The 12128-nt window shown below is 52.0% G+C and overlaps 6 protein-coding genes across 6 annotated transcripts; 4 read left to right on the top strand and 2 right to left on the bottom strand.

Moving 5' to 3' along the window:
* Window positions 1-36: 36 nt before the first annotated feature.
* On the bottom strand, window positions 37-348 carry IAQ61_005544 (uncharacterized protein; the record flags this gene model as incomplete). The annotated part of the gene is made up of 1 exon (XM_066096838.1): window positions 37-348. One exon carries the CDS (start codon window positions 346-348, stop codon window positions 37-39), a length of 312 nt encoding a protein of 103 aa, XP_065953189.1.
* A 96-nt stretch (window positions 349-444) lies between these two features.
* IAQ61_005545 (uncharacterized protein) lies at window positions 445-1403 on the top strand (the record flags this gene model as incomplete). The annotated part of the gene is made up of 3 exons (XM_003840023.1): window positions 445-585; window positions 674-949; window positions 1005-1403. 3 exons carry the CDS (start codon window positions 445-447, stop codon window positions 1401-1403), a joined length of 816 nt encoding a protein of 271 aa, XP_003840071.1.
* Window positions 1404-1889: 486 nt separating this feature from the next.
* IAQ61_005546 (uncharacterized protein) lies at window positions 1890-2998 on the top strand (the record flags this gene model as incomplete). The annotated part of the gene is made up of 2 exons (XM_066096839.1): window positions 1890-1973; window positions 2270-2998. 2 exons carry the CDS (start codon window positions 1890-1892, stop codon window positions 2996-2998), a joined length of 813 nt encoding a protein of 270 aa, XP_065953190.1.
* Window positions 2999-3674: 676 nt separating this feature from the next.
* On the bottom strand, window positions 3675-4148 carry IAQ61_005547 (uncharacterized protein; the record flags this gene model as incomplete). Its single annotated transcript, XM_066096840.1, has 1 exon — window positions 3675-4148. One exon carries the CDS (start codon window positions 4146-4148, stop codon window positions 3675-3677), a length of 474 nt encoding a protein of 157 aa, XP_065953191.1.
* A 511-nt stretch (window positions 4149-4659) lies between these two features.
* IAQ61_005548 (uncharacterized protein) lies at window positions 4660-8114 on the top strand. The gene is made up of 4 exons (XM_066096841.1): window positions 4660-4813; window positions 4869-4937; window positions 5006-6009; window positions 6064-8114. The coding sequence occupies exons 1-4, from the start codon at window positions 4792-4794 to the stop codon at window positions 7828-7830; spliced, it is 2862 nt and encodes a 953-aa protein (XP_065953192.1). The 5' UTR covers window positions 4660-4791; the 3' UTR covers window positions 7831-8114.
* Window positions 8115-11050: 2936 nt separating this feature from the next.
* Window positions 11051-11410, top strand: IAQ61_005549 (uncharacterized protein; the record flags this gene model as incomplete). The annotated part of the gene is made up of 1 exon (XM_003840019.2): window positions 11051-11410. The coding sequence occupies one exon, from the start codon at window positions 11051-11053 to the stop codon at window positions 11408-11410; it is 360 nt and encodes a 119-aa protein (XP_003840067.2).
* Between the last annotated feature and the right edge of the window lie 718 nt (window positions 11411-12128).

Below are 12128 nucleotides of genomic sequence, written 5' to 3' on the forward strand. Positions count from 1 at the left end.
TACCGGTAACTCAAGACTGCTGCTGGCTACTCTACTCTAGGCACATCCATCGCTGGCCAATGAAGCGCTAACCGCTAGAGCAGCCGAGGAAAGCAAGCTTAGCCAGCCAGGCCAAGGTGCCGCAAGCCGCTGTTTACTGTTCCTGTTGCTTCCTGTGCTTCCTGTTGTTGTTCCTGTCCTGTCCTGTCCTGTCCCGTCCCAAGTGTCCCAGTGAGGTCTGGCTCTGGTCCCACCCATTCTCCCCCAGTCCTTCTTTCCCCAGCCATCGTCAACCCAAAGGCTCCACATCCATCCGCCCAACACACGCCCGTCCGCGACCTGTCTGTCTGTCTGTCTGTCTGCTGCCATCCCTCCTCCAACTAACCCACCACCATCCACCCGCCCCTCTACCCACCCTCTCCCTCACCGACAACACCACAGTCGCCCTCTCGCACTGCAGGCGCCATGTCGGTCAAGTTTGAGAAGGACACGCTCAGGTCGACCACGGCTGCCGTCGGCGAGGCTGCCTCCAAGGGAAAGGAAGGCCTCATGCACGAAGTCGGCCAGGCGCTCACCAAAGGCTCAGGCCCCAATGGCTATCTCGCTGTAAGTCTTGCGCGCGATGCCTGCGCTCATGCGCCCCATGCCTTTCTCTCCCCCCCCCCAAAAAAAACTAACGCGTCCTCGCACCCAGGCCTACCTCAGGCAGCTGCAGAGCAACCCGCTGCGCACCAAGATGCTCACCTCGGGCACCCTCTCGGGCCTGCAAGAGTTCCTGGCCTCGTGGATTGCCCACGACAGAAGCAAGTCGGGCCACTACTTCACCTCGCGAGTGCCCAAAATGGCCGTCTATGGCGCATTCATCAGCGCCCCGCTCGGCCACGTCCTCATCAGCCTCCTGCAAAAAGTCTTCCAGGGCCGCAAGAGCCTCAAGGCCAAGGTCTTGCAGATTCTGTTCAGCAACTTGATTGTGAGTCCCATGGCCAGGCTGTCCAACTGCATGGCCCATCGCTAACAACGTCAAGATTTCGCCCATCCAGAACAGCGTCTACCTGACCTCCATGGCCCTCATTGCAGGCGCTCGCACATTCCACCAGGTGAAGGCCACGGTCAAGGCCGGCTTCTGGCCCGTCATGAAGGTCAGCTGGATCGTCTCGCCCATCTCCCTGGCGTTTGCCCAGCAGTTCCTGCCCGAGGCTACTTGGGTGCCCTTCTTCAACATCGTCGGCTTCATCATCGGCACCTACATCAACGCGCACACCAAGAAGAAGAGGCTCGCTGCCCTCAGGCGAAAGCACTACGGAGACGGCGGCAGCAGCGGAAGGAGCCAAGTCGGCGGAAGGCCTGGCGATGACTACGGCCGTCCCGACATGCGTCCCGACATGCGTTCTGACATTCGCCCAGACGATCGCCCACGTTACTAGCCGGCGAGAGCAGCCATGGCAGTACGACGAGAGCGATGTTTCATTCGCATCACCTACCAACCAGCTGGAAAGCGGTTTGCTGCTAAGAGTGAGGCGCTTCCGTCCTTGCTCATGAGTTAACGAAAAAAACTCGGGAAGCCGATGGCGGTTATGTTGGAAGCGCTCTCAGCATTCGTGGCGCTGCCTTGGTCTTCGAGTACCTCATTTTTGGCCCTCTTTGCGCCGTTTTGTATATCCCATGTGTTCCTTGTTCTATGATGTAAACCCGCTTGCTCGAGTCCCTATTGACTCGGCCAAATATATACCATAACTCACCTACCACCATCATCACAACTGCTCGATTCGTGAGGATCAGTCGGCGAAGGCTTGGTAGAGTACGATGCATGCAGGCTAACGGCTGTCAGACTCTCCCCACATTGCGCCCTGCATTCGGACCTATTAACATCTCATGGTAGGGCTCGGCTGATCTTCGCCACCGCGCTCGTGATGTTTGCTTCTGGCCCTAGGCCAACTGCTTTGACACAACGGACTACTCTTAAGGCTGGAACGAACACGGTCTGTATGTCACAGGTTGGCAAGCTCATGGTCGCTCACATGTCTTGGCTCTTCTCAAGACCTAGGCCGATTGACGTACCGACCCATTGACGTACCGACCCATTCTGTTCGCTAATATGCTGGCATGGACAATGTAGCACGGTACAACACAGCCAACGAAAGCAACAGTGACACCAGGCATATGACAACACTTGCAATCCTATTAGATTGATAATGCACAGTCCACAGTAGTACGCATGTCATCGTCGACCAAGTGGCTTGTGCCTCCCATGTCATTGTTATATAACGTGATGGCATACGTGAAGCTGTAGTGCCCCCTCGATATCGACACTGGGGTGAAGCTCCTACAACCTTATGTCATGTTCGATTCCAACGAGGACCTGGCAAGCTATAGTGAAGGCACATTTGGAACTCCTACTCGAGCTCGAACACGAACTTACCCTTCCGATCATGATCTCGATCTGTACTTGACCCATGATGATCTGGAAATACTACGTCACCCTTCCGCCGCCATCCTCAAGCTCCAAGATCCAAACCTCAAGTGTAGTAGAAACCTCGGATGGAGCATGGATTGGGCAGTAGCATTTGTCGTCAATCATCCCACAGCTCCAGACGCTGCAGATGCCTTTCGATCGATACGAACACGTGCGGCGGACCTTGAGAGTGCCGGTTTGCTCTGTGAAATACCATATCGCATCTTCCATAAACTCCACGGTATTCTCTTCGCCGGGCACCCGCACAATCCTGTCTTCCACAACACGCACGATCTGTGCTTGGACGTCTCGGGAGCCACGTATAATCACGGCTGGGGAACCAGATCAGCATATCAAGCGCATCTCGTTCACCATACGCTACCTTTGTGCGCTTCTTGGCCTGTGTTTCTTCGAGATACTGTCCAGGTCCGACCTCTTTCGCCGCACTGTCTCTGGAGTATGGGTTATGGGTGTGAAGGAGGGAATTTCTCATTATCAAACCCCAGTTTCCTTCTACCGATGCGCCTATATTGGCTGGTGTCGAGTCCGCATGGTTTGCAGACTTGATGGGCTTTGAGGAGTGTTGTTGATACGGGCTTGGTTGGGTGGATACGTATGGTAAAATCTGTGAAATTAAGATTCTGTCGAGCGGCTGGGTGCGGCTTATTGTGGGTAGGAAGATGATTTTAGTTTCGAGGTATGGGTGTGGTTGTTGTAGTGTCTGGTGCCGGTGTTGGGGGGGGGGGGGGTTTGTTTGATGTGCGGGGTGCATTGTAGTCCCGTTTGTTATAATAATATAATTATTCTCGTTTTGTAGAGATAAAGGGAGAATGTGAATGTGGGTATAGGCTATATACATGCTTCTATAGTATCGTGTAGTGTATAATCCCACATGCTGTACCAGCTTGACTTGATATTGTACTTGAGTAGTCATGACTAGCCTTTTTTTTGGGGGGGGGGGAAGTTTGCTTGCTAGGGTAGAGCCCCTCGTGCTCGTGCTCGTCTTCATCATGGAAGAAAATCTTGCGCGGGAAAGGGAAAGGGGTGTATGACAGCCTAACTCTAGCTACCATCAATTCTCCCGTACACGCACGTGGCTATTCCAACCCAGAACGCAGATATATTGTCTCCCCAGCGCCAGGCCCAATGTGTACATAGCATAGCATCCATGCATGGCGTAGCGTAGCGTAGCATAGCATGGCGTGTGCGGCTTTTGCACCACTGACGAGCCATGCAACCTAGGTTAAGGGTACTCTATGCTAGAACTAGAGTATGGTATAGTGCGCAATGGCGGAGGAAAGTTGTCTGGGCGAGGGTGTGTATGTGTGTCGTCATGTTGATTGTAGGGTTGGAGGTGGAGTGGGGATGGTGGGTGGATGGTGGGTGGGCTAGGGGTTAGCTGCAGGCTGGGAAAGCTTAGTGTTGGAGGATATGGGATGGGATAGGATGGGACGGGATGAAATGGGATAGGTTTGTGGGTGATGCGTTTGATTTGTCTTTTGTATGGTGAAGTTAAGGAGGGGGATTGTGATTGTGACTTTGGTGGGTTTGGTGAGTGGGTGGGTTCTCTTTTCGCATATGGTGTTGAGCTGGCTAGATACCTATTGTTAGCAAATTCCAGTAACTTGCAACTGGGTAACGCATCATTGAGATAGGTGTGGCTGACGGCATGACGTAACCAAGCCATGAGGAACCCTAGCTGCCGATCACTGGACATCTCGTCCACGCTTTTCATGTCCCCAGCTCCGTCATCTAGACCAGGGGTGCACGCTTCTTTCGAGCCTGGACTTCTTGCCTTGTGCTTCCTCCTATCGAGACAGAAGAGCGTACGAGTGTAATTTGTGAATTTCCACGCGTGTAATCATCAGATCGAAATGAAACTGGACAGTCGCCCGCGGCTTGCTGATCTTGCCTCCAGTCTGCACATCCAATACTTGCCCAAGCAAAGCGCGGGGACCACTGGCTTGCACTCAAGAACAGGAGTCCACGTAACTTGGCGGCGGCCTTTTAAATCCCCTTCACGTTGGTGTTAAAAAAGGGCTGGAGGGTCGTGGAGGTTACGCGCATATGATGTCATTTCGTGCAACCACCGCCCGCTTGCAGCCCAGATTCGTGTCACGGCAACCACCTCCCAACGCTCCCCTCCCCCCCCCCCCCAAATAATAAAGCTGCCCTTGCCCTCCCTCGCCCCCCGTCTTCGACAACATCACAACAGCTTACTTTGATACCCCCACCACCACGCTCTCACCTCCCCCGCCCCCCCCGCCTCTATTCAATCTCTCCCATTGTTTCTGCGTCTGCTTATTTGATACCCCTCACCCCCTTTCCCCTCTTGATACCCCAAAAACTAGGACGACGTCATGACTTCGAAAGCGGTCAATCGTATGTGCAATTCCTCTGCTCTTACTGTCTTTGACGGCCAACTGACGAATCACAGGGCCGGTAGACCTAAAGGTCAAGGAGAAGGATGTCAACAACAAGCTCCAGCTCTACGGCATCTTCCAGGGTAAGTCCACATGCCATTGCCGCCACATTGGGCCTACGGTGTAAACATAGACTGACACCCATTTCCAGCATTTGCCAATGGCAAGGTCCCATCCAACAAGCAGATTGGTATTGCGCTCAACTCCGCGCTGGCATCAAAGGTGCTCAGCTCACCCTCGAAGAAGCTGTCAAGCGAGGGCCAGAAGCTCGTCAACGACCTGAAGACTGTTATTGAGCAGGCCAAGATCTTGCTACTCACCAAGAATGACGGCAATCTCCTCCAAGACTTCATCTGGCAAGCCGAGCAGATCACTGGTGCTAACGCCCCGCTGCCCAACACCCCAGTCGATAAGGACACTGCGCGTCAACACGGCAATGAGGCTCTTGATGGCATGCGTACCCTCGGTACCCTACTCATCTCCAACGGCCAGTTCAGGAAACTCCTATCAGATGCCACTGTCTTGCTGAGAGATATCGCCGGTGATGCTGCACAAAACACTGCCAACAAGGTGAAGCCATCGGAAGAGCGCCTGAACCGTCTTGACGAGCCTGCCGAGGACAACACATGGCACGATACGCCCGACCTGTCCAAGGAAAACCTGCGCAACCAGGCCCAATCAAAGCTGCCTTTTGGCAAGCAAGAGGCCAAGAACATGGCCGGCGACGTCAACCAGGCTGCTAATCCCGATGGCTCGCGTGACCCACGTGACACCGCCCAACGTGGTACTCAAGAGGGACAGACTGGCCAATCTACCGGTCTCGATGCCCGCGCTGCTGTTGAGACGGCAAAACAAAAGGTTGATCAAAATGTCTCCGAGGAGGACAAGGACAAGGCTCGTGCCCGCCGCGACCAGTTGAACAACTATATCAAGGGCAAGATGCCTGAAGAGCGCCGTGAACAAACCATTTGGCGTCTGAAGAAGATGGTCGTCGAAATCCAAGGCCACCAGGATTACCAGCGTGCCATCGAGACGCTCCTCCGCCTCGCGGAACAGTATGCTGGGCACGGCAAGAACCTGGGAAAACAGGCCACCGGAACAGTGCAAGGTGCGCACCAGGACGACGCCCTTCAAACTGCTGAAGCTGACCTCAAGGTGCGTATCACAGGTTTCACTTCTGAGAATCAACATTGGCTAACCAATATCAAGACTCTCCTCGAACGCTTTGCCAACAACACTTCGTCCGACGACCTCATCGAGTCTATCAACCAAATCTACAAGGATGCTGATCAAGACCCCGAGCTGAAGAACTGGTTCAAGCGTATCAACGCATTTGTCCACAAGGTTCTTCAACAGCAGGGCTACATCCTCGAAGACAGTAGCAACGAGGAATGGAACCAGATCTATGACCAAGGACACAACCTCCTCCGTGGCCGTTACCGCGGTCACACCGACCGTATCGCTGACGAGTTCAAGTACTTGGGCGAGCAATTTGATGCTGACCCACAGAACAAGCAGTTTGCCGAGTCTGTCAACAAGCTCTTCCTTGACCTCGGTCAGGACGAGAATGGCAAGACGGTGTTCAAGCCCCACCTTGTCAAGGATTTGACTGATGTCATCATTCCCGGCTTCTTTGAGAATGTCCGCTACGTTCCTATTCCGCGTATCGAGTACAGCGATCCCATGATTGATGCTGTCGTCGAGAACCTCGTTATTGAGGGTGATAACCTCGCCCCCAACTCCCTCGAGTTCGGTTCGGACAACTACTGGCGCTGGGGACGCAAGTCCATTACGAGCAAGAACAAGAACAAGGTCATGCTCTCGGTCTCGGGTGTGCAGATGGATCTAAGGGACGTCTCATACTATATCAAGCGCAAGCAAGGCTTCCCATCCATTACTGATAAGGGCGTCATGGATGTCTTCATGGGTGGATCTGGCTTCAGCTTCAAGGTCGAGATGGAGACTGCTGACAAGGCTCGGGAGAATCACGCTCAAACCCACTTCTTCAAGGTTACCAAGGTCGAGTCCGACATCAAGAACTTGCAGATCAAGATGAAGAAGAGCAACCACAAGCTCCTCTTCAACATGTTCAAGCCTCTTCTCCTCAAGGTCATGCGTCCCGTCATTCAAAAGGTTCTCGAGAAGCAAATCAAAGACTCTGCCAACCAGCTCGACGGTATTCTCTACGACATCAAAGTTGAGGCTGACCGTGCTGAGGCCGAGGCCAAGCGCAACCCCGACCCTGAGCACCTACAGAACATGTACCAGCGCTACGCTGCTGCTGTCAAGAGCCGTGTCCTGCAGGGCAAGCAGAAGGCGGAGAAGGCCAAGGCGAAGGTTGACGAAACCAAGGTCAACGTCGCTGTTACGCAGCACGACTCCATCTTCAAGAACATTTCTCTGCCCGGCGGCATCTCAACCAAGGCCACCGAGTACAAGGAGCTTGCTGCCAAGGGCGACAAGTGGGAGAGCCCAATCTTCTCCATTGGCTCGGCCAAGGAGACGTCCAGCCTCCCCCCGGTTGGCAAGGTTACCCGCAAGCCTCACGGTCGCCAGGGTGGATATGGTGGTCCCACGGGTGCTGTTGGTGGTCAACAAGGTCTTGGTGCCTCTCAGGGTCTGAACTCGTCTGCCAATCAGTACGATGGTGCCACTGGTAGCGCACTTGCTGGCTCTCTCGGTCAGACGGGTCAGGGTTTCGGTACCCAGGTCGACAATGCCTTCAACAACACCACTGGCTCAGGCCTCACCAGCGGACAAGGTCTTACTGGTGGTTCATCAGGACTGACCGGCAGCCAAGGTGTTACCGGCGGCTCATCAGGGTTGACCAGTGGACAAGGTCTTACTGGCGCCACTGGTACGTCGAGTGGACTGGGTAACACTACTGGCACCTCCGCTACTGGTGCTGCGCCAGGAACTGAGGGTTACAACACGACCTTTGGTGACCAGAACCCCGTCTTTCAGGGCCGCGTTTAAGCTTGTCAGTGTGATACCCGGTTTCGGATGATGGGGAGTCGATGTTTTGGGTTGGGCAAGTCATGATTACGGCCTGTTTACGTTTTGATCATGGATGATACCACGATTGCGCCACGGCGTACAGCACATGAGTCGACAGTTTAATTTGAATTTAGGTAATTGTTGGAACTTGTAATGTGGAGAATGGAATAGGATTGCAGAGCAGGTGGTGAAAAGTTGGGTCGTCGGAACAAGTAGGTGCCCGTGGGTTGTAGTAATAATTAATGCATTACTCTTTTCGTCCATGATCGTTTACTTGAAAACGTACACGACATGTATTGTTTGGACGACCGAATTGGCCCCCCATTTCTATTCAATATCAACTTGGCAAGCAATGTTGTTGATTGTGGGACACGAGCTTAGGAGTGAATTGGGAGAATAGAAAATATCACATTGTAACTAGCAAGAAACAGCTTAAATGTATACTGATGATGGCGGGTGGTGTGAGAGCCACGTTACATGCTGTCGCACGCAGGAAATAGCTGAGGGGGCAAAAGTGAAGACACTTCTAGCCCGCTGCTTTGCGGGGTATACAAGTATGGTGGGATGTTGATGGTGGGATATTGATATTGCGAACACATGCCTTGTGCCATTGATATAGCCTGGATCTACATAGCTGGCAGTGGTCCGTGACTCTTGAACTACCCAGGCGCACGAGGTACCTAATATTCCCTTCGGCAACACACTAGCATTCCTTCATCATGCGGAAGGCGCAGCGAGGGGTTCCTGGAGAGGTGGTAGCCGCAACCTGTGCGGGCCATTGTGATTGCGGGGAAGTGGCCATGCTGCCATAATACACCCCCGTTCGTTGCCCATGCATGGCATGCTCCTGTTTGAACCATGGCGGGCTACATGGCACAAGAAGATGATAGAGGTCAATACGGACTGCGTGGGCAGATGTGTGGCTGGCTGCAAGCAAACAAGCAAGCAATCGCCCATGGCATGGCGTTTTCATGGGAGCGCCGACAGTGCGAAGCGAAGCAGCGTTGTGTAGGTACCGTGCAGGTTCGTGTCATGCACGAAGTCGACGCATTTGACTGTTATATACCTACTGACTATTTTTGGGTAGTGAAAAGGTGTTATAACTGATACGGTAAAGCTAGCGAGGTGTTTGATAGGCTCGACGGCGCATGAGAACCAAGTCAGGCAATCCCATAAAGTGACATGCCTTGCAAACTCACGTGGTTGACGAGCTTTGTAGGTATAGTGGTTGGACGACGGAGCAGTTTTTGTTTCGGACGGGCAAGCCATGTGAGTATTGCAAGATACTATAGCCAGTCGCTTTTTTTTTTCGACTTGACATGCACTACGGTAAAAAATTGTTTACTGTAGAATGGTACGCTAGGGGTTTACTATATAGGTGTAAACTGACCTTATATATACCTGTAAATAGGTTTAAAGTGGTAGTTTACTTTATTATAGGTGGTTTAAATTAAGTATAAAAAGTAGTTTTATATCTATTATACGCTATAATACCTAACTAAGACTAAAAGGGGTAGAAAAGATTTGCTTCACGCTATACGCACATATGACATAATAATAAGTCATGATATTTTTACTAATAGGAGGTGGTGATAATAGAGGTGGTGATAGAGGTGGTGGTAGAGGTGGTGGTAGAGGTAGTGGTAGAGGTGGTGGTAGAGGTGGTGGTAGAGGTGGTGATAGAGGTGGTGGAGGTAGTGGAGGTAGTGGAGGTGGTGGAGGTGGTAGAGGTGGTGATAGAGGTGGTGGAGGTAGTGGAGGTAGTGGAGGTGGTGGAGGTGGTAGAGGTGGTGATAGAGGTGGTGGTAGAGGTGGTGATAGAGGTGGTAAAGAAGATTAAAGAAAGGAGGGGTAAAATACTTAAATAGTTAGTAGGAAACTAGTTATTACTAATACTAGTAGATTAATAGAAGTAGAAATAAAAGTAGTTTACTTTTGTGGAATACATGGTATAATAAACCCTATTTAGGTTTACTTCTTCTACCTAAACCACTTCTTGGTCTACTTTAGATAAATATGGCTACTGTAAACCGGTTTTGTACTGTAGTGCAGTTTTGGCAGCTTAGAGACACATCATGGACGATGATGCGGTTGCACTTTGGCGAACCGCGCCAGCCTGGCGGAGGGTTGGCGCAGCCTCCCCCTATATATATCCACCGTAAAGGATAGATAGAGAGGGTAGACTTACATTGAATGATGCACTACCATCCACACGTGCCCCGTGCCCCGTCTCCATTTATCCATATCAGACGACATGGGGACTCCAGCGATGACGACTTTGGCGACGCCCCAGCTCCCAGACACGCTGGGATGGGAAAGCGAAGCATCGATCAAATAATCGAACACGCCTTTGAAGACAGGCTCACGTCCAAGAAGATGGCCAAGACCCTCGTCCTGACCTGTAAGAGCCCAAATGTGGAGTACCAATGTGAGCTCTGGCACGCCCGCCTCACGGCCTTCCAAAAAGACAGCCTTGGTTATACAGAGTAAGTGCTGGAGATGATTACCGGGGCACAGAGTTGACGATCACAGTCCTTCAAGCAAGGGCTCCTAGTGGGGCTGATATTGAGCAATTTATATCAACCATCGCCAAAAGAATGATACCACGCAGCCGCACTGGTGTCATTTCAGCTTCCAGCATCACACAAGTCCCGAGTGCATTATCAGAGCCTCTATTTTCTACTTTCCAGGTTTTGGACTCACTGAACATGAGCGGGCCCGGATCCAGTCAACTATGCACGCCCTTATCCGAGATGGGGTTTTGACCACTGAAGCAAAAACCGAGAAACAGTGGGTAGGCTCGGCTATTGTTCAGCAGCTGGTTGAATCTATGTACGACAGCGGACTGCGCGAGGGTGTACGTGACTGGGATGTCATGCTTGGTAAGTTTCAGCATATAATCTTGGTAACTGCTCTGGCATGTCGCGCCGGCGACATCACTAAGGCCCAACGAGACCGACACGAAAATCCGTACCTAATGTACAGTGACCTGAAAACTCGCCTAGTTGGAGGTCACAGGCTTGAACATTTGGTTATGTCTCTCAGGATGCGGAATGAGAAAAGAGCAAAGTATGTTTACTAGCATTATCGCCACTGGCGATTCTATCCATTGTTGCAACTACTAAACCTACACAGGAACCAGGCCTTTGACGGACCAACGAAACGATTCGGGAGTGTCGACAAGAAGGGGCTTCTACTGATGTGTCCGATCAAGGTTGTACTCGTCATGGCGCTACACACTGGCATGGTCCAAGCGACGTCGGTAGACGACCTTTTGCAACAGACTGCATCGCGTCAAGACAAGACCGTTCAATGGGCCGCCCCCACAAGGCACGCCTTATGTGCATTCTCTGGTAATGGCGGTAGGCTACTGTTAGACACAGCTGCAAACTCTCGCCAGCTTGGAACAATTCCAAACGAGGCCGCCAATCAGGCTGGCATCACTGTCCACACCACGCCACATGACTTGTGCAGAGGGACGGCTCAGGACATGGTCAACACCCCCATCCAGGGTGTACATGAGCGTACTTCACTGGGCACACGCACAGAGCGGGCTTGAAAACTGAAATGCGGATATCCGTCGATGGCCGAGACCTCTCAGTCCTGGAGTTTATGCAATTGTTCTCTACCATCAACTTCACTTCTCATCGTCAAGCAACAACATAGGGCGACCTGAAGGATTTAGCATACTTGAATGGTAACACCAAAGACGCTGCCACGCCAATGGAATTCCATTGTATGTTTAGTGACGCACACAACTGCACCTACACTACTAGCATATATGCGGACCTTGTACTCCACGAGGCGAGCTGTACGCCACACTTAAAGGATTCTTTTTGACTTTCGTGACGGCTGCATGGCGACCCTCAAGGGCTGGAAAGCTTCGGCAAGACATGTCACCAAGCAGGTCGTTTGTAGTTATTAGATATGCTAATAGCATTGTCTTACATAGTTGTGAAAGAGGATGAGCGTTTTATACTAGAATATAGTGCTCTGAACAATACAATATCTCCCTATTAGTAAGGGAAGAGAAATTGAGGATGGGAGGGGAAGCTTAATAGCACTTGTTGGAGAGCTCATGCACCTGGCTGAGTGAAGGCGAGGCTATAGCGCCATGTGAAGTGAGTGGCCTTGAGGCGAGTGTTGGGCTAGTGAGTGAGTTTGCTTGGACCCAATGCGTGCGTGGTGGTACGAGATGGTCGGTACCTGGCCTAGGTAAGAAAGATTCGAGTGCAGTGGACCAATACAATCACCACTAGCGATTCGGCGGATATTTC

The sequence above is a fragment of the Plenodomus lingam genome (assembly GCF_022343315.1).
Source record: "Plenodomus lingam strain CAN1 chromosome Unknown contig_22, whole genome shotgun sequence".
Lineage (NCBI taxonomy): Eukaryota > Fungi > Ascomycota > Dothideomycetes > Pleosporales > Leptosphaeriaceae > Plenodomus > Plenodomus lingam.

What these genes read in the sequence shown, in the direction of transcription:
- IAQ61_005548 (XM_066096841.1), top strand. Translation starts at nt 4,792, where the DNA reads ATGACTTCGAAAGCGGTCAATC. An exon ending in GCTCTACGGCATCTTCCAGG is followed by an intron (nt 4,938 to 5,005) that starts GTAAGTCCACAT and finishes ACCCATTTCCAG; the next exon opens with CATTTGCCAATGGCAAGGTC. An exon ending in CTGCTGAAGCTGACCTCAAG is followed by an intron (nt 6,010 to 6,063) that starts GTGCGTATCACA and finishes ACCAATATCAAG; the next exon opens with ACTCTCCTCGAACGCTTTGC.